Source organism: Canis lupus, chromosome 26 (assembly GCF_003254725.2).
Source record: "Canis lupus dingo isolate Sandy chromosome 26, ASM325472v2, whole genome shotgun sequence".
In the NCBI taxonomy this organism is placed as follows: domain Eukaryota; kingdom Metazoa; phylum Chordata; class Mammalia; order Carnivora; family Canidae; genus Canis; species Canis lupus.
Window position 1 is genome coordinate 13,184,152 of NC_064268.1, and position 24,225 is coordinate 13,208,376.

The window sequence follows — 24,225 nt, forward strand, 5'->3', positions numbered from 1 at the left end:
AAAATAAAATTGGAGCTGACACTTATTTGGTAGAATGCTGTTATCAGCAAGTATTTTTCTTCCATACTCTTTCCATGCCACAGTCCTACTCCAAAAGGTAGGTCTTTCTTTTCTTTAATCAAAACATAGTGCAGCTTCTAATCACCAGCACTGCTTGTGATCCCAACGCCCTTACCCCTAACCTAAGAAAAATAAATCTGACAGTTGAAACCAATAGAAAAATAAACCTAGGATGATTCCATACTTCTCTGATAATCTATTTTATATCATGAAGTCAAATGTTTTGGAATATGTTAAATTCTGAACAGAATTAACTTTGATTCTTAATTAAAAACAATTTTTCCTAATGAAGTAAAATTCATGTGAGAGGATATAAAAGAAAGAGGAAATACTGGAACTCACAGAGTTATTAGGTGCTGTAAACCTGAAAGATGGCATTTATTCAATTTAAGATGCCATAAGCATCTCCTTAAAGGAACGAGAAATACAGGAAATATCACCTGAAGATGGAGCACCTAAAAGTTGGTGCAGAACCAAAGATAGCCAATAAACACCCACTCTTCAAACTATTCTAATGTGCACAGTAGTTATGCAGGCATTAAATGACAATCACATACGATCAGCATCTGGTCACTGCCAAAATATATGACTGTTTAAAATTATGAGTGTTCACCTTTTTGCACCAATTTGCAAATGATTTAGATATAAAGAAGATTTTGTCTGAGGATCTCCTTTTATCATCAAGAGTCAGTAATAGCTGAGGCAACTTTCACAAGCTACCATGTTTTCAGTAGGCCAATATGTGAAGCACATCTTTTAATGATATTTCTCCCTAACAATAGGTAAAGAGACAAAAAAAAAAAGTGGTGCATTTTTCTTAATTTTTGTTTATTTTAGTGATAAAAGCTACACACACACACACATTCACTTCCCATCTGAAGTTTAGTAAATTTAACTGAGTCAAACTAACCTAATTCATATTTTCTCCTTTTAAAACTATTTTTTAAAAAGTAGAATTCACTAAACTTAACAACAAAATTCACTGAAAACAAATAATGAAGTTATAAAATACTATTTGAATCAAATTATCATCTGAATAAATATCAGTTTTTCTAATTAGCAATCATACCTTCAACTCTGATTAATATCTGAATTTGAAGCAACTATACATCTATTTTACATTATATTCAGAGATTTCCACCTAAAATGATTTTTTTCCTTTCATAATGCTAACAAAAGTGGGTTAGTTACTGGTTAGTCACTAACCAGTTATGTTAGACACTGGTTTTCTTTTAAAAGAAATGACTCAGGCTGGAGTCATTTACTCAAGATCAGGCTGGGGTTATTTACTCAAGAACAAAAGACTCCTTCAGATATACTACTTTTTCTCCAAATGACACTGACCAAATCTTACTTACTAATTTTAAACATATATCAGTACTGGAAACTACCCAAACTCCCATCAATAGTACGATGGATAAATAAATCAAGGAATATTCACACAACAGAATCTAATAACGGCAATCAGAATCAATGGCCTACAACTACACACAACACCCTCAATGACTATTACAAACAATGTTGAATGAGAGAAGACAAGCCAAAGAATACATACTGTATGATTCTATTTACATAAAATATAAAAACAAACTAAACTAAGCTGTTAGAATAGTGCTTATGCTTGGGAATTAGAGAGGTCTTAGGGTGCTGGTAACGTTCTATGTCTTGACCTGAGTGCAGGTTATATAAATGTGCTCAATTTGGAAATACTTATTGAGCTATAAACACTGTAACAAATGTACATTTTTACTATATGTTATGCTTCAATATAGTTATACATACACAATCAAAAAATAATGCAGAACATTAACATTTTGGATTATACAGAATTTTAGGTTAAATCTGAGTTGCAAAAGCACAAGTATTTATCTTATAATCTGTGAGAAACAGAATAATGTTTTCCCAAAGATGCTCCTGTCCTGATCCCCAGAACTCTAGTTTATGCTGCATGGCAAGGGAGAATTGATTAACACCACTAATCAACTGACCTTAAAATAGATTATTTTGGATTATCAAGGGCCCAATATAATTACAAAGCCTTTAAATGAGGAAGGGGGAGGCAGAAGGGTCAGCATCAGAGCCATACAGTGTGGAAAAGACTCAAATAACCACTGCTAGCTTTGAAAATAGAAAAGGGCCACAAGCCAAGGGAAACTGGAAAAGGCAAAAAAAGAGATTCTCCCCTAAAGTGTCTAGAAAGGAGTTGGAGCCTGCCAACATCATGACTCTAGCCTGGTGAGGCCTATTTCAGACTTCTGATGTCCAGAACTGAAAAGATACTAAATATATAGAAGATAACAACCATCACCTTTGTGGTGATTTGTCTCAGCAGCAAAAGAAACTAATTCATTATCTTTATTTTTTTAGACTATTACAAAATTTACACAAAATAAACATTTAAGCCAACACATAGATTTTAAAGAAAACACATAGTAACACTTATGGTAGCCTGTTCCTAAATGCTAATATAAGGGGCCAACTTCCCCCTTATTCTTTTTTTTTTTTTTAAGATTTTATTTATTTACTCATGAGAGACAGAGAGAGGCAGAGACACAGGCAGAGGGAGAAACAGGCTCCATGCAGGGAGCCCAACGAGGGACTCAATCCCAGGTCTCCAGGATCATGCCCTGGGCAGAAGGTGGCGCTAAACCACTGAGCCTCCCGGGCTACCCTTTAAAAAAAAAAAAAAAAGACTCCCCCTTTTCTTGGAGGTTATCATTACATTCTCCAATAATCAAAGCATATGTTCATTCTGTCTTATACCCATTTATTCAGTACATATTTTCCACTTCCATCAACAATCAGGTTAGTTCTCAAGTTCATTCACTCACTGAATCAAGACAAAAATTTTTTTAAAGATTTTACTTATTTGAGAGAAAGAGAGAGAGAGAGAACAAATGGAGGATAGGCAGAGGGAGAAGCAGACTCCCCACTGAGCAGGGAACGATATGGGGCTTGATCCCAGGACCCTGAGATCATGAACTGAGCTGAAGGCAGACACTTAACCAACTGAGCCAACAAGGCGACTCCAAGACAATTATTTTAACAAAATCAAGTTCTCAATTTTCCTGAAAAAAAAAAAAAAAAAAAGTCTAATGCATTTTGAGTTTATACCTTACTACTCAAATTTAGTGAACAAAACATCAAGAAGTGAATTTTTTAAAGGGGAAGAAAGAGATCATTCTGTCCTAATTCAGTAATACCTAAAAGCAAAAGAATGAGGAAAAAATCAATTTGGGGACATCTGTAAATAACCATAAGACTTCTAACTTATCAGTTAGCCTCAAGAAAATCAGGCCATTCCAAAGTTAAGGAAGAGTCAAATGTATTCTGCAAAAAATGTACAGACTAGAATTTCTAAAATCAAATTTCTAAAGAAGCCTGTTGTAAATGATCAGCTGCACATACCTGTTAATAAGATATCTGAATAAATATTTATTGCAACTGTTATTTCAAGATAGTTCTACCTTTCTTTTTCAAAAGCTGCTTTAAGCAGCTAGCTATAAGATTACACCCATAGGAAAGTAGCAAGAAGGAGACAAAGAATATGATGTAGTATGACTTTTTATTATTATTAATCAGCTACTTAAATGAAAGAACATCCAGCTGCAGCTGATAGAAAATTTTTCAAAACGTTTTCAACAGAGGTAAATGTGGATCTAGTTAGCCTAAAATTCAACCACAGCTTATATAAGTTCAGGACTTCCAAAGAACCACTAGTGGGGATTTAACCAGTAACAGGAGGCATCTAAATGTGACTGGCAAAGGAGGTAAGGCAATCATAAGATGCAAGAACAGAACTAGGTGATGAGTATTTAGAACATCAGTGTTTGGAGATGGGACAGTAACTAGAATCTCCATGGGAGGCTGCTATTCAAATCAGACAAACCCATCTCCCCTAAAAACTACACGTTTAGTGAGGAGCCACTGTTACTAAGGAGCATTTACCCTGTACATCAGATAAGCTGGGGCAGAAAATGTTAAAAATCACCAATTAAGATCAAGGAAACAAATGATCAACTCTGCTCCAGTTCTATGTTAATTAAGCCAGGAGCATTCAGTTTAATTCTGGATGCCACACTTAAAAGAGAATAACCAAAGAACTTATAACCAGCCAACATGACAACAATTGAAGGAAGTAGAGACATTTAACCAAGAAATGAGACAACTTTGGGAAGAGATATAAATAATCATTCCTATACAAGCTATACGCAAGTACACCCTGCCATGAAATCTATTTTGCTCAGCATGGTGTTTTATAATCATTATTGAGGATATTATGTACTATCCTCAATTGTGGCAAATATCAATTTTATGCACTGATCAAAATGTGGTAACACAATTGTCAATATTACAAAATGTGGTAATACAATGGTCAATACAACACAATGTGTCAATACAACACAATGGCATACCAGAAAACTCTGGCATATTGACCAAGCACCACTGCAACTGGCACTACAAAAAAATACACTTCAATTCAGTATAGACTTTCTGAGTTGTTTAAAGAAAATATGGGCTAATAAGAAGGGTAATAAATTTGGTATTTGTGAAGGTGTGGTGGCAGAAACTCCAAGCATGCCGAAAGAGAGAGACAGAATGACCTTTAAATGGTACCTTCACTCCTGAGATTATTCCAATGATTCCATATCTCAATTTCCATATAAGCCATACCTATTTATAAATATCCCACATGGACTGATTACTCAGAGGCAGATAGAATACTGAAAGGCAAAGCACATCAAATTATAAGGGGAAGGTATACTGAGACAGAGTAAAGAGAAGTACCTTGAAGACCCTATTCTGAAACTTGAAATGTATATTGCTGGTAAAGCCACAAATGCACGCATTCTTAAATCAGTCTTCCAAACCAAATTCTTCTGCTCTCCCTTTATTACAAGGATTACTGTTTGAAAGCAGAACTTATATGAAGACCTACTTATAAAAGCAGCAATATAAGAGTGGTGAATAAACAGAAATTTATTCTCCCTGGAAAGGAAACATGAGGCTGATAGCCTTCAAGAGCAGCATCCTGTCAGCCTGAAGTATCAGCCTGTGAGTTGGAATGAAAAAGAAAATCAATACTGTTTGAATAGAAATAGTTATAAAAAGAAGAAATTCTCCTCGGGTATGGTGCCATTACACTGTTTACCCTCAAGAACTGAAGTTTCAATTCAATTCTGCTGAGGATAAAGGGCTGCATTCATCCACCGTTAGCTGATGTTCATCTTGAACAATATACTCACACAACATAAACTTTTAAATTTCTTATTCACAAATACTTAACTTCTGTGCCTGAGGTCATCATTGGTAAGAATTCCTAGAAATATTCTTTCTCTGGTCTCCTTTGTCAGCTACTCTGCAAGAACTACCATCTTAAAACTCAATGGATAGGTCTATCCCTCTACCCATTTAATCATGATAGGCTGAATCCCCTCTGCATCAATTAAGCACACAATAGCGTGCAGTACATAAAAACCACAATAAGCAATACAGAAAAAAGGATTAAAGCCATGAAAAATGTATTAATTTATTCTCTACAATGCACTTGTAATTCTTTCACTTCCAGTCAAGATCACAGTACAGTTTAATAGTCTGGTTCAGGGACCAATTAATCCTTTTATATTTAAATCAATCACTGACTCCTCTCCGAATAATTTAGCTTCTACATGCTGCCTCCCATTTGATGTCTTCAGGGAAAGAGCACAGTTAACACTATGTGGCACATTAATCATGTTTGGTAATAGAAAAAGAAATGCAGTATCAGAGAAATCTCATATGGAAAGTAGAGCATGCTCTAAAATATGTTAGCATAACCATTATACGTGCCATCTTTTTCTTAATTAAAACAGGCAAGTTAAACCTGGAGCCCAGACTGCACCCTTCATCTAGCTCTCCATTGCATGTATGCACGGATATACTTATTTTATGTATAAAATATATATCCAGGAATACAACCATTCTATGCAACACATTTCCCTCCATTGCTGTCAGATTCCTCTCTCCCATCCCAACTAACAGCAGGATGACTTGATGATGCCCCAACAGTGGGAGAGGGGGGAAAAGTAACAGAATAGTGAATATTTTACTCAAACTGGCATGTGTTTGGCACCTTGCCACAAAACTGTGTCCTTTTCCTTGAATGACTCTGAAGCCTAATAAATGGGGTTAATTCGATGCAATAGTTAGGTATCATCTAAAGATTCTTACCGCTGCATGTAGAGCAGATGTCCATGTTTTAAGAATATTTTCTCTAAATGAATAGATCAAGAAAGCACTGAGAGTTCAAATGACTGTGAGTGACGACACTGTACTAAATACTACTCCTTACTTTGACCAACAGCAAAAGAAGGTCTTCTTTTTCTTTCCTGGATCTTATTCACCCCAAGAGTAAGTCAACTCTGTATTCTAGTGGCCACACCATGGATTACAAATGCATGATTTAGCTTCAGAAATTTCAAAGCAAACATAAGCACTTTTCAAATGGTTACAAGTAAGTGTTTTTAAAAATCTTAACTGGTCAACTTTGTATGTAGATCCAGCACTGAAAAAAGTAGTCTGTCTTGGCATAACTTGAATGCACTGCTGACCCAGAAGCTCTGCCAATTCAAATGATTCTAAAGGGAAGAAAGCACACAGAGAATATTAACTCTGTGTTCACTTGACTCCAACCAGACATATCAAATGGTTAAAGGTTAGGATCAGCTCTGTCATACTAGTGAGAAGAAGAATGAAAAGAGAGGCCATGCTTATAAGTAGTAATCCAAACTCACAAACATGTATGGCATCTAAAGACAGAAATTCAAAAGGTTGACTACTTTCACTGTCACACCAAAAGAGTATTTCTGAGTGTGTGAACTATGACAACCTTTGAGAATCTGGTTGACAACCATGACCTACAAAAAATCATTAGGTGTAAAAATATTGAGTGTTATATCTCTGTTCCCCAGAACAATCGTATCAGAGAAACACTTGGAAAGAGTATAAGTCTTTGGTCTGTTTTTTTAATCTCAGAATAGACCACCACTTATGAAGATTAAACAAATGGACCAAGCTCGTCAAAAATCTTGTCCACAGAATACGAAGTCACCAGCTAACAAGCTACCATTAGCAGGGTATGTTTGCTTTGTGTTGATTTCACAGTGATTATATAAGAGAAGTTTGTGTGGATTCATTCACTCTCTCCTATCTCATTTCCCCTTACTAAGCAAGAATTGAAAGTGTTACACAGAGACATAGAGCTGGTAAGAGACCCTACAGATTAACTACAAAACTATAATATACACAAATCCCAGCATTTAATGCAGGGGTGGGGGGGGGGGATTTCCTGTACGTGTTTGGGTAAAATGCACTCCGATATTTCAGGATTGTACATCTCAGATGGTGAATCCCAAGAGGGAAAATGCTACATGCTCTTTCTGGATTCAGTTTAGGATAGTGTTCAAAACAAGATCATAAAAAGCCTGACACATTCATTTTGAAACTGGTGTAATCTTTCCTTTCCTCCTCTTGTCTGCTTTTAATCTAGTTGTCCCAGTTCTGGGCTCAGGTAGCACTGATGCCCTCTGGCTGATAAAACAAATGAAAGCTTCACCACATCCCTGAAGGGCTCCACTCTCAGGCTCAGTGCTCATCTGAGCTGCTCTGGAAAATTCCCTCTGACCATCCTGCAGCAGACACTGTACTCAGCTTCTGAATGAGGATCTCAGGTTCTTCTTAAGAACTCCTAACCTGATAGGTTCTCTCTTCCTTTACTAGGCTGTGTGGGTTTGTGACTAATTGCTCTTTTATCTATGGACAGCAAGTACTAAAAACTATGGTGTGACCACAACATGCATCACAGCTTATTTGAAAAGGCTCATATAAAAGAGAAATGTTCTTCTAGACATCTCACACTTATTATAATTTGATCATCACCAGATTTTCAGATAAATAATCCAGTAAGCGTTGTGATTACTAAATAGAATCCAATTTAGAGTGGCTATTATATCAGCAGCCATTTTTAGTCAGACAAGTTACAAGTAAAAAGAAAAATGAGTAATGCAACAAAAAGTCCAAAGTTTTAAACTAGCTTTTCAAATCACCAATAATGACGTATTTTAGGTACATACTAGGTAATTGATTAGTAAAAATTAGGTGAATAAATGGTGACATTTCTAATAATATATAAAACGTATTCTGGAAAAGACATCCTTAAAAAAAAGAAAAACGGGCTTATATAGCATCTTACTTGTATAGCCAATACTAAAATTCAGTTTTATTATTCTCTATATACTCTTTAACATACTATGTCCAAGTCAAAATATGATAGGCTGGTTTTTAGTCATTCACACAAAGGAAAGAATTCTTGATTATTCTCTTATTTTCAAAAGTTGAATCTGTTAATTTTAAATAATCACTGTGAAAAAACAAGTAAATACAAACATGCTGAGTATCAACATGAAAGGTACTGGAATGCTCCTTTACTAACCAGTTTAAAAAAAAAATCACACAAAAATTAAAACTGAGATGCAAAATCCAAAGCCAAATGGATATGATAATACTACCTTCCAAAATAATAGCTGCAATGGCCATTTAAAAAGAAGTTTTGGATATTTAATACCTTTAATTTATATTGTCATTTTCTTTGTTAAATGGAATGAAACACAACTCTAATGGTACTTTATATATATTAGAACATTTTAGCAATTAACATAAAATTTAGTAAAAATATGGACATATAATTAAATAAAAGATCAATTGATAAGGGAAATTTTAATAGCGGTAGAAATCAATAGAGTGTTTTTCATTTCCACAATTTCTTTTTTAAAAGAAAGAAAAAAGGGACGCCTGGGTGGCTCAGCGATCAGGCGGCTGCCTTCAGCTCAGGTCATGATCCCAGGATCCGGGATCGAGTGCCGCATCGGGCTCCTGTGAGGAGCCTGCTTCTCCCTCTTCCTGTGTCTCTGCCTCTCTCTCTCTCTTTCTCATGAATAAATAAATAAATCTGGAAGAAAGAAAAGAAAAGAAAAGAAAAGAAAAGAAAAGAAAGGAAAGGAAAGGAAAGGAAAGGAAAGGAAAGGAAAGGAAAGGAAAAAGAGAAAAAAGAAAAAGCAAAAGAGGAAGGAAGGAAGGAAGGAAGGAAGGAAGGAAGGAAGGAAGGAAGGAAGGAGGAAGGAAAGAAAGAAGAAAGAAAGAAAGAAAGAAAGAAAGAAAGAAGAAGAAGAAAGAAGAAGAAGAAAGAAGGAAGAAAGGAAGGAAGGAGAGAGAGAGAAAGGGACAGGGTAAAGGGAAGGACGGGAAGGAAAGGGAGGAAGGGAAGGAAAAAAAAGATAGTGACTTTCTTTGCTCAACACCCAAGAAGGACATCTATCCAAATTAAGCACCTGACAAGAACATGAAAAATTTAAGACATAAATATCAAGTTAGCTGTATTATAGCTTTATATGAAAATGTTATGGATAGCAAAAAAAAAAAAAAATACTATTGCTTTCATTTTGTTTTATAAGTGGGTTTTCTATACCCAACAAATCTGCATAGGTAAGCTATATGGTATAAGCAACATGTTTCAGATAGTCAATATAATTTAAGGTAAAATAATGTGAGTGATTAAAAACACAAAATTAAAATAGATTAAGATAATAATGAAATAGGGACTCATGTGACACTATCTCAAAGCTGTTCCCAACGATACTCTCCCAAAGCCACCTAGACAGATGGAGGGTCTCTGACCAGCATTCCTTTTCCCATTCCTTCCTCCCTCCAGCAAGGTCCTCCTGAACTAACCTCAGTCCTCAATACTACCAGAACACTTGTCCTTTCCCTTCTCTCTGTAAACTTGTACATCCTATCTGAAACATGTAAAAGTTAAGTTAGAGTCCCAGTATTCCCTCTTGCTTTCTCTTCAAGAGAAGTTAAGGGAAGCTTTCCTACAGCATTTACTGAATATGTGGGTTTTTTTTTTTTTGAATGTGTGTTTTTATTCAGGTTAGTTTTTACTTGATTTTATGAAAAACTTCTAGTTAAGAGTTGTACTTGCAGAGATACATGTTACTTTTAATCGTTCCATTTAAAACCCCATTTATTACCATTTAAACAAACGAGAACAAACATTTTGAAGAGAACAAGTAAATCCATGGTTATCACTAGTCACAAAGGTTAATGAAAGCAGTACTAGGCTGCACTCTTGAAACTGAGAACTGGAATAGTTATGATGACAACTCCTCAGAAGTTAACTGTACACCACAGTGGGCTGAACCAGGGGTGGTAACCTAACCCACTCTGCCAATCAGAATTCCTTTCCTAGTACTAGAAACTTGGATAGAAAGAGTGAATTAAAATCTCTCCAGAGACTGTATCAATTAGAACCTGTAACTCTGAGATTTGCAACGGATCTGGTCAGACACCAGGGGTAGTATGAGGTTGAGGGCAAGAGGAAGAGGGTGTGTGATGACGTACAGGGAAAGGAGTAGTTAAAATATTAAAAAGTTCAGAACATGACAGTTAAAATGGAAAGGAAATTCATTTTACAGGTAAACAAACCAAGAAGTATCCCTGGTAATACTACTATCTGGGAACATTCTTTAATTGGTAATAGTTATGATATAAACTAATCTATAGACCAGAATAAATTTTTGTCTTTTTAAATATCAGAAAAACTTATTTTTCTGTCTGAAAAAGCACAGAAAAATGAGCTAAGTTATCCACATCTTGCAGCCTTTTCTTAGGCTTTTTAACTGGAAGGAAGGGCAGTGAATCAAGTTAGTCATTATCATTACTGATTTCTATTTTTTAAATCATTGTGTCTTTTAATAGTTTTTTAAAACTGAGGAGACACAATGATATTCTAGTATTCTTGCATTATCTTTACTTAAATCTTGTTCCCAAGGAAACAGCTAACGACTCAGTATCAGACCCTGCATAATTATTGACTACAAAGGAAGTATATATATACTACAATGAGACATTTGCTCTTTAGCAAAATGAAAATGACCCACTTGTTTTTTGTCTTAATATTAAACAAAAGTCTCTGATTTCCATATACAGACCGTACCTTTAACTAGATAGGTGCTAACAAAAAGAGGTTACATTACTTAACATGGTTTTGCCTGGAAGAATGTTACTATTTTCAGTGGCATTCTATTCTAGATTAAAACAAAGACACAACTAAAACCATTGTTATTTTTAGGCACTTAGCGACTGCCTCTTTTGGAAGAGGCTCAGCTTTGAAGTCATTTCTGTTAAAGCATAAGTGAAGATAACTGCTCATACACCATCATGGATGAACATATTTCTCATGATCAAAAAGCCTGAAATTAAAATGAATTAAAATTTAAAATTTACATTTTATATTACCAAAAAAGCACTAATCTTCTTGAATATATTATATAATTGTCTATAATATTAACAACAAATCTTCTACCTTTTTAAATCAGTCTTTTTTCTAAAGGAAGCACTAAAAATGTTGGCATAGCAAAAGAAACAGTGATACATGAATCACTTGCAGAGTTAAGAAAAAGTAAATGAAGTGTGGAGAGTTCTTTTCCATACACTGTCAAAACCTCTAATTTACACTTCTAAATAAATGCTTTCCGTTAAAGATTTACAAATATTCAAAGCAGGCAGTTGTAACTATATATGTAAAGTACTGGATCTAAAAATATACATACATGGACATTTTTTTTAAAGATTTATTTATTTATTTATGATAGACAGAAAAAGAGAGAGAGAGAGGCAGAGACACAGGAGGAGGGAGAAGTAGGCTCCATGCCGGGAGCCCGATGTGAGACTCGATTCCGGGACTCCAGGATCGCGCCCCGGGCCAAAGGCAAGCGCTAAACCGCTGAGCCACCCAGGGATCCCCATACATGGACATTTTATTTTGCCTCAAATATTCAAATGATAAAGGAAGGCCAGCCAACTGAAAACTTAGCCTCGTTTACCACTATATTTTATAAACTAAAATAAATATTGATTACAAAAATACCTAGAGAATAAAATTTGAGGGCAGGATTTTTCAAATGGTAAGGGTTATAAAATCAGTTTAGTGGATTTCAATCAGTATTTTTTAATTAAAAATAAATGTTTAGAATAGAAAACAAAGAGATTTTCAGGCTTGTTTTAAGAAAGAAGAGACATGAACACATGTATACTGGGTTGCAATGTAAGATCTATTTCTTTGAATGCAATCAAGAAAAATTTGGAAGTTCTTTGAAAGATCAAATATTGCAGTAAACCTCATTTTAATATCTTGATAGCATGAAGATTTTTCATTATATTGGCCTTTTAAAATGTTCTGTTAAAGCCCCAAACCATAACTGGCAACTAAATTCTTCCAGGTAAAACTTCATAGAAGTTAAAATTTTGACTCCTACACAACACAAGATGTGGAAATCTTCCCTAATATTGGTACCTTAGCAGACCAGGACAGTATACACATTTAGAAAATAATTGAGAATAGACATAAAATCTGAAAATTGAAATGACAATTTTGCCAAAATTTTTTTAGATAAATCTGCATGCTATAAAATTTCTCTGTGTACACATGGAACAGGAACCATCAATGCTAAAAGTTCTTTATAAACTAAATGTATCTACTGGATGGGAAATTAAAAAGAAACACTACTGAGACATTCTAATAACCAGTGGCAGGAAGCCAAGCCTGGCTAATACAAAAGCAGTAAAATTAACTAAAGACTTCTCTCCATGAATTAAGAGCACATCCTACTTTGAAGATAGTAATTCTTTTTTTTTATTAAATAGTTATGCAAGCTCCATTTGTAGTTAAATAATCTATAGATTCATCTGTTTAAGAGAAATACACATTCTTAAAACAATATACACACATCATTCAAACTTAATATATTCTTCAAACTTAATAAAAATGTTCATTTTTCAAAAACTTAACAATAAACTTTTAAAATGTACATTGTACAAAAACCATATGAATAAAACATACACAAAAATACCTAAATTAGAAGCCAGTGTTTATAAAATCAAACCCTAAGGAAATGCGTTGTAGATTCTTCTACATCATCAACAGTTCTAACAGAATTAAAACATAAATGAATATTACATAAGACTTTAACATCAAGAAACAGAAGACACATCCCTCAAAAAATTAAAAATAGAACTACCATATGATCCAGCTAGTCCACTTCAGGGAATTTATCCAAAGAACATGAAAACACTAAATCAAAAAGATATATTCACTCCTAAATTCATTGCAGCATTGTTTACAATAGCCCAGATATGGAAACAACTTAGGTATCCATCCATGGATGAATCAAGAAGATATATATATATATATATATATATATATATATATATATATATGGATACACACACACACAATGTAATACTACTAAGCCTTAAAAAAAGAAGAAAATCTTGCCATCTGTGGTTATGGATGGACCTTTATTCATACTCAATAAAATAAGTCAGATGGAGAAATATAAGCATGATTTCACTTACATAAGGAATCAAAAAAAAAACAAAAAAAAAGCAAAACAAAAACTCAGAACAGACTGGTGGTTACTAGAGGGGAAGGAGACGAAGAGGTTCAACTGTACGGTGATAGATGGGCAACTAGACTTATGATAGTGATCGATTTGCATATTTTAGGTGTATAACATTATAATTCAGTATTTCTATAAACTGCTAATTGATCACCAATTTTACCTCAATTAGAAAATGTATTTTGCTAAGATACAATAACAGAATGCAATTAATTAGTATTTCATTTAAATAATTTTTTAAAACTAGAAATATATTTTTACTTTCCCATAATTAAATAGTCTGTATGGACTCTTTTAAAATCATACATGAGGGATCCCTGGGTGGCTCAGTGGTTTAGCGCCTGTCTTTGGCCCAGGGCGCGATCCTGGAGTCCCGGGATTGAGTCCCGCGTCGGGCTCCCGGCATGGAGCCTGCTTCTCCCTCCTCCTGTGTCTCTGCCCCTCTCTCTCTCTCTCTCTCTCTATGTCTATCATGAATAAATAATAAATAAATCTTTAAAAAATAAAAAATAAAAAAATAAAATCATACATGAAAAATTAATTCTAATTAGCCTAGATATTAACTCTGTCACTGAGAAGTAAAAGTCAACCGCAAAGAGTAAGGATAAATGGCAACCAATTATATTAAAAGAGGTAGCTACTGAGAAGACAGATCAAAAGATAGGAGGACAAGGAATAAGGTGAACCATAACCTGCTTTTAGCATTTCAAGAGAGGTGTATGTTATGAAATCACATGCCAAAAACTTCAAATTCTAGCCTGACCCTCAATTTAACAGCAGCTGTAGCCAGTTTTCAGTTTTTGAAGTCTAAAACATATTATGTGCTTAACTACCAAAAATATACTTCATAAAGCAAAGAAGCAGAAAGACAGCTTCTTGGGGTAAACATCTTGCATGATACCAAGGACTCATTCGAGGGTACTGATTAGAATTCAAGGCTGTGTGTGACTGATTTCTTTTGTTACCTCAAAGACATGGCCTGATACACAGGACAGAGAGACAAAAAGGTCAGATTATAAGGATGATGAAAGTAATTAGGAAATGCAAAGGTTGAGAGGGAGTGTTGTTAGGTCTTAGGAAGTGGGTCTTACTGAGTCAGAAATCCAATTTTGGATGCAGAGAGGCATCTACTTGGTTATGCAGTAGACAGAACCTAAAGGCATTAACTAATGGGGAAATTGCTCCAAGATTTTACTAAGCTGTGCTACAGAAATTAATTCTTCATCACCCACTGAGAAAAATGTCTTGATGTCATTCTAAAAGGGTGTTAAATCAATTGTGATCTTTGTAGGGGAAAAAAGCTGGAAAGCATCATTCACTCTTAAATGTCAGCCAGTTAAGAACAAAAATCACTAATCATGTGTTGGACTCTGGTTTGCACTACATGGTTTTGACAAGTTAACCATTCCAATCTTCTTGTGCTTAACCTACCATTACAGCTCAAGTCTCCTAGACACACTTATAAGCTTGGATAAGGGAGGGGTTAAACAGGGTACTGGATACATAGAAGTTAAGCAGCTATGAAAATTAATAAGGAAGAATTTACAAGAATAATTTAGAAATGAAAATTGAAGAGTTTAATGTATTTTGATTAAATGAGAATGTCAAATACATTTCCATAAAACAATGGTCAATGTAATAAGTAATGTAAGGTAAGCCTCACCATTACTACCTTGCAAAAGTGCTAAAGAAGCTAAGATGTTTTCTAGAAAATAAGCTAAATAATCCATTAGTCCATTTATTATGCAAATATCTAGCTTTCTGAAAGATTTACAGAAAACATTTTCTTCATGTGTCAGACACTATGTAAGAAATCAAGAAATCTACAGTACTAATTTTAGAATTTCTTATTAAAGAAAAAAATTCTTTTTTATTGGGTGGCTTCTAAATTCTTGGAAAGATGTCACATGATTAGGGAGTTACAAACATGAATAAAACATAATCTTTATCGTTAAGGAGCTTATATTCTAGGAGAAAATATGAAATATGGCTATTGGTAAGTAAAATAGAGAGTACAGAGAAATACCAGAAGAAAGGTATAAGTTTCTATAAAATTTCAGAAGAGATGATTCTAGCTGTGAGAATCAAGAGGCTTTGTGGAGGACATAGGACTAAAGGTGAGCCTTGAAGGATTTTTAGGAAACTAAAAGGTTAGGAAGACATTGCAGGAACGAAAATACTAATTAGCAGCTAACATTTATTGAGTGCTTTCTTTGCCCGTCACTAAGTGCTTTACATATACCAGTAATTCCTAGGATTCTTACAATAACTCTGAAGTAGGTATTATATTGTTATCTCTACTGTGAAGTGACGAGAAAACAAAGATACAGAGAGTTGAAGTAACTTGCCCATGGTCACAGTTTGCCAAGTGCAGAACCATGTTTCAAATTTAGATCAGGCTGAGGAAAGATCATTCTCAAAGCAGCACTGAACTTTATAACCTTACCTGAACTGGCATCAAAAAGACACATTTTATTTTGATAACTGTAGGCAAAAGGTTTTCCACTAGCTCACTGAAGCTCTTTTTCCTTTATAATGTTCATTACAATTATGTTAGTATCTTGATTTTGATGATAATACAAACTCAAGAGGGTCACAGAGGCAAAGGTAGAGCACAAAGGCAAACTTCGGGATGCCTGGATGGCTCAGTGGTTGAGTGTCTTCCGTAGGCTCAGGGCATGATCTCAGAGTACTAGGATCGAGTTCCACATCGGGCTCCCTGCATGGAGCCTGCTTCTCCCTCTGCCTGTGTCTCTACCTCTCTACCTGTGTGTGTGTGTGTGTGTGTGTGTGTGTGTGTGTGTGTGTGTCATGAATAAATAAATAAAATCTTAAAAAATAAAAAAAAAAGGCAAACTTCATCCTTGGTCCACAAGCCCAGTGCTTCATCACATCCACCTCTTCTTTTAAATTAGAATGGATATTTAGCAACTGTGTTCCACAAAGCGCAAGGGTTTCTCAGCAATGCCCCCACAGTGTACCAGAGAAAGGTTTTCCAACCTCACCCTCCACCACATGTCAATGCAAATGGCAATCAGTCACACAGTTCATTTGAAAAACAGTTCTACAACTAAAATGTAACAACCATATTACACATACACCAAAAAAAAGTCTTAGGTCTAGTTACCTTAACCTCATTTCCTGTTATTTTTTCTGGTCCTCTAACTGTAGTATCCAAATTCTACTCAAACAATATCAAATCTCCATCATCATCTAAATAGTCTTTCCCTTGTTTCATGTGTGGGAAACCCTCAATAAAAAACAACCTATATTCATAATAAAATCCAATTTAAGACAACAACCAAATAACAGTGAAAATTTCCCAATACTACCCCCACCACTCTACCTGCATACTCTGTAATTATAAGCTATTCAGACCTCCAAGACTGTCATGCTTCCAGGCATGTTGAGTACTTTTCATTTGTACATGACTTTTTTTTTTTAAAGATTAGCTTTCAAAAGTAATCAGAAAAGAATACTTTTCACACTACCATTAATAAATAGACACATAAATCCATGATTCTGTCAAGTTGAAACTTTTGTAAAGTAACACAATCATTAGTAAAAAGTTCATGGGTACCAAAATGGTTAAAACAATTAAAATAGGCAATTCTCAATGCTGACAAGGATACAGAACAACAGAAACTTTTTGCATACACTGCTGGTGAAAGTCTAAATTGCCATTTTGGAAAACTGATGAACAATACCTATTAGAGCTGAATATGTATTTACTACTCTATGACTCAGTAATTCTACTCTTAAATATATACCCAATAGAAAATAAGGAGAAGAATGTTCTTAGAAGGATTATTCACAGTAGCTTCAAACCGTCAACAAATGTCAATTAATTGTGGTATATTCATACCACAGATTATACAGCAGTAAGGATGAACAAATTATAATTGAATACAACATAGATGAATCTCATAAATATAACATTGGGAGAAAGGAGCCAGACACAAAACAGCATATACTGTTCCATCTAAATAAAATTCAAAAACATATAAAACTTAACTAGTTTACATGTAATGCTATTGAGATATTGGTTCTTTTGACAGGAGGCAATGACTAAGAGGAGACACAAAAGAGGCTTCTAGGATACTGGTAATGTTTCATTTCTTGATCTGAGTGCTAGACTAAGAATGTATTCACTTCATGAAAGTGGACTGGAGGGACACCTGGGTGGCTCAGTGGTTGAGTGTCTGCCTTCAGCTCAGGGCGTGATCCCGGAGTACCAGGAAAGAGTTCCACATTGGGATTCCTGCATGGAGCCTGCTTCTCCCTCTGCCTGTGTCTCTGCCTTTCTCTGTGTGTCTCTCATGAATAAATAAATAAAACTTAAAAAGAAAAAAAGAAAGTGGATGGAACCAAACAGTTTTGATGGGCAAAACATGTATATTTCAATAAAAAGACTTTTAAAAATTCCAAAAAGAATAGGACTATTTATATCCACTTGCAAACTGGTTAACTAGAAAACATGCAACTGAGAATATGTTAACATAGATTTATGATCCCAACTATCATTGAGACTGAGGAGGCAAAATATATTCACATAAGAAGTTAGTTCTTTAAAAAAAAAAAAAAAAAAAATTCCCTCCTGAGGCACCCAGTGGCACATTTAGTTAGGCATCCAACTCTTGATTTGGCTCAGGTCATAACCTCAGGGTTGTGGGATCGAGCCCCTACAGTAGGCTCTGCTTGTCCTTCTCCTTCTGCTCCCCCTCCCTACTTTCTCTAAAAACAAAAACCCAAAAGCCAAAACACAACAACAACAAAACAGCATTCCCTCCTATGAAGACCTATATTTTAACAATGTTTCCAGTTGGCTTTCCAATGTTGGAGCACAGCACTAATGGATTTTAGAGGGGGAACGGGTCTTAGAAAATGCCATGATCACTCCCCAAAATACTAATTTGCCAACTTTAATAAGTTTCACCAAATACTTGAGATATAATCATGAGCTCCAATTATCAAAGAACAACAGCAAAGGACTAAAACCAAGATCTGGTGGGCAATTTAGAAGCTGCTGGAAGCTAGAAGATATGTTTGTTAGAATAAGACCCTTAACATAACACTCTGAGTAATACAGAGGAGTGGTAAGCACAGGAATTATAAGCAAGGGTGTTAGAATCATACTCAAATTTGATATCTGGCTATATTACTAACTAAATGTAAAACCTTACATAATAAGCTACTTGATTTTTATCCTCACTTCTACAATCAGTACAACGAGACCTATTATAACCAAGGATTACTGTTAGGTTTAAAGGAGAGAATATATTTGTAGACGTATATACAGAATACACAGTGGCTATGATGGTGGAACGATGATGATAATAATAACGCAGTGGTAGTAGTGTTCTCAACATAAGATACAAGCCCAAAAGAACTGGATCTGAGGGAGAAGTATCTGTTTTTTGAAGTGGTTTTCTAGGGTCACAGAGGGCATGAAAACAGTTAAGTATACCCAGAATAGCTCTGAGGACTTTCATAAGGAGAGAACTACAATCTCGCTATAGAATACCATAGTGTTTAGATAATTTTCTAGCCATAGTGTGTGTGTGTGTGTGTGTGTGTGTGTGTATATATATATACCATTAAGAATAAGAATCAGTTCCAACTATTGCTGGTGATGAGAAACTCACAACCTAACTACATTTGTTTTATTTGAATTCTCCAAGTAGCAATGAAATGAGTAAGAGAATCATCATCAGATAAGACTCTAACATTCTTTAAGAAATTACTTTTTATCTAATCTTAAATGATTGCATAATTACAGGATAAAATTAATATCTTGGGTACTAATCCAAATCGCACTTAATGATCCTAGAGAAATGAATTACTAGAGATAAATGACAAATTCTGCTTTGGTTTCTGATCTTTATTTCTTTCCTTAAAACTTAACAGACCTCTTTAATTTGTCTTTCTAACTTGGCAGATTTACTAAAATCTAAGATCTGGAATATACTGCAGTTATTTACATGTATTTGGTTATCATATTTCCTTCACAAGTGACATAAATGGCATAACAGTCAAATAATTCTGGTGAAGGAATAAAAATGGTTTTTCCCTCCCCAGAATTAAATATATAACTATGTGGAACAAAGTTAAACCAGAAACAAAAGTGACCAACAGCAGAATCCCTGGAGAAAACTAGTGGAGTCATTTAACAGAAAATGAAGTTAGCTAACACCTGAAGGAATTATCTTAGTAGATTATTCCAAGTTGCTCAAACACACAAGCCTATAAAATAAAGCCCTATGAGGCAGACAAGAGTCCCAAAGAGATTACATTTAATAATCCTCCTGAAATGGCAGAGGCACATTCCACACGAAGGATACAATATACTTTTAAAGGATGACAACACAGGAGCAGTAAACCTGAGAAGAGATGCCAAATCTCCAGCATCCAAATTCCAAAGCTCTAATACGTCTCTTATTTTGTCTATGGGTAGAGCTGATTAGTTGCACTGAAAATGGTTCAATATCCACATGCCATCCAGAGTTGCATACCATCTGACTGATGCCAGAATGCCATGTCATCAGCACTTAAATTCCAGGGAGAGTTTTCTGTGCAATGATCTAATAAATGAGGATCTAGCATTCTGTTTACGACATATTGGTAACTACTCTTTTCCTGCTGGATAAGCCTGGTCTACCCCAGACTCAGACTAATGGTCTTTATTACAGTCTCTACAACAGTTTACACATGGAGATTGAAGGTCTGAATGTCAATTTCAACACCTTTATGTCCACCTGGCAAAATATGATCATTTCCTTCAATGATATTTTTAAGATTTTATTTATTTATTTATTCGTGTGTGTGTGTGTGTGTGTGAGAGAGAGAGAGAGAGAGAGAGAGAGAGAGAGAGAGAGAGAGAGAGGCAGTGACACAGGCAGAGGGAGAAGCAGGCCCTATGCAGGGAGCCCGACGTGGGACTCAATCCCGGGTCTCCAAGATCTGGCCCTGGGCTGAAGGTGGCGCTAAACTGCTGAGCCACCTGGGCTGCCCCATCCTTCAATGATTAATGTTGACTTTCAGAGGTCAAAAGTATGCCCAGATTTTCAAATATTTGGTATTCAAAATATCTAAATTTAGGGAAGAAGCTTGGTTTAAAAAAAAAAAAGCTCTGATGGTTACAAAAGGAAACTTTTTACAGGCTCATTTTAAATAACTGAGCTATCTATATCTAGTACATTTATAAATAGGATTCAGTTCATTAAAATGTATTATTTCATATGTTTTTGGATCTCGTACACTCTAAAATAGCTTTATCATTCAGTTCAGGATTCAAACAACCAAGAATTCATTTATTTTTCTTACTTATTTCTGGCTAAATCTAGAATAGAAAAGGCTTTAAACTCCTTAAAATACTAAAAAGATTCAATCACAGCCAATCAAAAAAACATGAAACATATTTTCTTCTTGATCAAGAAAAGGAAATAGCTAGCACACTTAAACTGAAAACTGTCAATTATTTCTTTATTTAACAGATTCTAAATGCAATGCATCAGACTGCAGTTAGGAGGTGAAGACCCGCCATTCCATTGGAGACACAAATCCTTATCAGCTGATGCGATCTCTCACTTTAAGAGTAGGATGAAGACACAAAAAAAATATACCTTCAGTTGTTTATTTTAAACCTAAGCAATGTTAAACTTCTAAAACTAAAAAATAGTATTTCCCTCGTACATGCTCTGGAGAGAAGTCTGTGTAATTAGTATACTCAAAAGTCTGTATATGTAGTAAAATTGAAAGATTATTAAAAGTAAAAAGAAAGTTAATGCTACAGTAAAAACTGGCAATAAAATCTTTCACTCTGTAATCTCTTGGAAAAGAATCAGACCACAGGCTGATTTTTTAAAATGTTTATATAGCTATTTTTAACTTCCAAATGTCTATCAAAAGATAAAATGGGAAACTTTTCTTTCAGAGATAACTTGCTAATAACTGTTCTTAATTCAATGTTGCTGTTAGAATAATACCACCCAATAAGGAAAGGTGAATTAGGGGCACCTGAGTGGCTCAGTGGTTGGGCGTCTGCCTTTGGCTTAGGTCGTGATCCCAGAGTCCTGGGATGGAGTCCTACATCGGGCTCCCCACAGGGAGCCTGTTTCTCCCCCTGCCTATGTCTCTGCCTCTCTCTGTCTCTCATCAATAAATAAAATAAAATCTTTAAAAAAAAAAAAAAAGAAAAGGTGAAGTAGCCTTTCCTTATTACAATCTAGCCAACTAACTATAAAACAATGACAGCAAAATAGAGTATACGATATACAGACTCCCATATTCACGATTTATGTATTCTTAAATATTTCTTCACCCCTTCACTAACATTCTAGAGCACAAGCAATTTTTCATGCCTTTTAATAGATTAGATTAACTCATGACTACAAATGTAAGAAGATATATTAATTAAAAATCATAATATGGTACAAGTATATGCAAATCTTATTAAAGAAGTAATAAGGTGTTATGTATATGAAAGATACATGAAACAGTTCCCATTTATAAGTTTATATTAAATAGATGTAATAGAATAAAAACTTAAAATTTGTATGTCAAGTCTGCTTAAACAAGCTTGATTTCACAGGCAATGTCCTCCCAAAATTCTACTCTGCAGAATGATTTTTAGACCATGGAAGTGGGATCCCTGGGTGGCGCAGCGGTTTGGCGCCTGCCTTTGGCCCAGGGCGCGATCCTGGAAACCCGGGATCGAATCCCACGTCGGGCTCCCGGTGCATGGAGCCTGCTTCTCCCTCTGCCTGGAGCCTGCTTCTCCCCCTGCCTATGACTCTGCCTCTCTCTCTCTCTCTCTCTCTCTCTCTCTCTCTCTGTGACTATCATAAATAAATAAAAAATAAAAATAAAAAATTTAAACCATGGAAATGTTTTTATTCTATGAAACATATTAAATGTAACTGACTGATATTGGGGGAAGATAGCAGAATAACAGAACAGAAGAAAAAATATTGAGGAGCAAAAAAACCATAAATGAGGCACCAAGTAAAAGGCTTGAAATTACACTTCAAATCTGTTATGTATTCTTACAATTAACATTTAAAAAATTACAATACAGAAGTAATAAATCTAAATCACTGCCGTAATACTAAACATTAGTATCTTAAATAAAATACTTAGACAAATCTTTGTCTTTTCTTAAACTGCAGGGAAAAAGGAAAAAAAAAAAAAAAACCCCTTCAAATGCTGGAGTTATAACACACACTTCCACAGGTAGAAGTAGGAGAGAAAAGCAATAGAAGTTCAAGATTACCAATGTAGGCTCCAAGGATATAGCCCAGAAGACCCTTCTCTGGACGTGGACCATTCTTTCTCTATCACTCATGGCTAGACCTTCAGGACAGCATCTTGTTTCTGACATTATTCAACTCGGGCATTTCTGTCTGCTGTCCACATCTAGTCCCACCAGTGAAGGCAAAAAAAACGTGTAGGGTTCTGGGTAGCCATGAAGAGGACTCAGTAAACCACTTTTTGTATTAGCAGTAGGCTAATACAAGTAATACAAGTATTATATATCAATTATAATGTGAGGGAGGAAAAAACAGTCATTGTAATTAAACATTGTTTTGGATTATCCAAGCCACTTCTTCCTTCAAACATATAAATAATCTAGTTTCATATACCTCTACAACGGACTTTCACTAACCTCGATAAATTAACATCAGCAGAGCCTAATAAGACTTATCAGGCAAATGCCTTTTTCAACTACAACCATGAAAAAAAAAATTTAAGATTTTATTTATTAAAAAAAATAAAGATTTTATTTATTTATTCATGGGACACAGAGAGAGAGGCAGAGGTATAGTCAAAGGGAGGGGCAGGCTCCACAAAAGGAACCCAATGTGGGACTCAATCCCAGAACCCCAGGATTATGCCCTGGGCCGAAGGTAGGCACTAAACCGCTGAGCCACCCAGGCGTCCCAGAAAAAAAAAAAAAATTTTTTTTTTAAACTGAAATATAAGCTTTCAAATTGTGCTAACACACACACTCTTAGTGCCATTAACTGTGGTACTGCTCTGATATTACTAACAACAATATAAACACCGTTTAGTACTTATTTCTTGTGAGGAGAGGTTAACGTGAAACTTTTCTGCTCTTCAAAACTTTGGAATCTGGTACCCCAGATGTCTGGAGTATGACTGCCTGGGGGAAAAACCATGTTTGGGAGGGAAGAGGCTCTATAACAGTTCAGTTATTAAATCTTAGACTGAGAAGGGTGTTCCCAGAGTCTCACTCATACTCACTGTGTCAACCAGAGGTCTGCTTTGGCAAAGACAGACAAGGAAGACTGCTTACATACACAAGAGAACAAGTTAGCCTTCTATGGGACTGAGCTGCCAGAAGAGCCCTAACTCCTGTTTTTAAGTTCTTCCTCCTCTCACTCCTTCAGCACTATGTGAGTCCTATCAAGTACTGAGGGTGAGGACAGGGACCACGTCAATCCTGCCCACTGTTAGCTCCACTGCATCTAGCACAATGCTTAGCATTATAGTAGGCTCTTAAAAAAAAGAAAAAAAAGAAAAGAAAAGAAAAGAGAAAAGAAAAGAAAAGAAAAAACAATCTATGCCCATGTTCTGCACGCAGAGTATAATAAATGGACAGCAAGAAAGTAAAAAAGCATTTTTGCTCCCATCATCAGTGTCATATCTA

At 35.2% G+C, this 24,225-nt stretch overlaps 1 protein-coding gene across 8 annotated transcripts in view; it reads right to left on the reverse strand.

The window, feature by feature from the left end:
• The window catches only part of MED13L (mediator complex subunit 13L), a 295,043-nt gene that overhangs the window by 77,827 nt on the left and 192,991 nt on the right, over positions 1-24,225 (reverse strand). The window contains exon 3 of one of the 8 annotated variants that reach the window (XM_025474087.3): positions 6,578-6,677. The exons of the other annotated variants lie outside the window; for them this stretch is intronic. Coding sequence (XP_025329872.1) covers positions 6,578-6,677 — 100 coding nt within the window. The remainder of the gene's footprint in view (positions 1-6,577; positions 6,678-24,225) is intronic. 8 annotated transcript variants of the gene reach the window in all.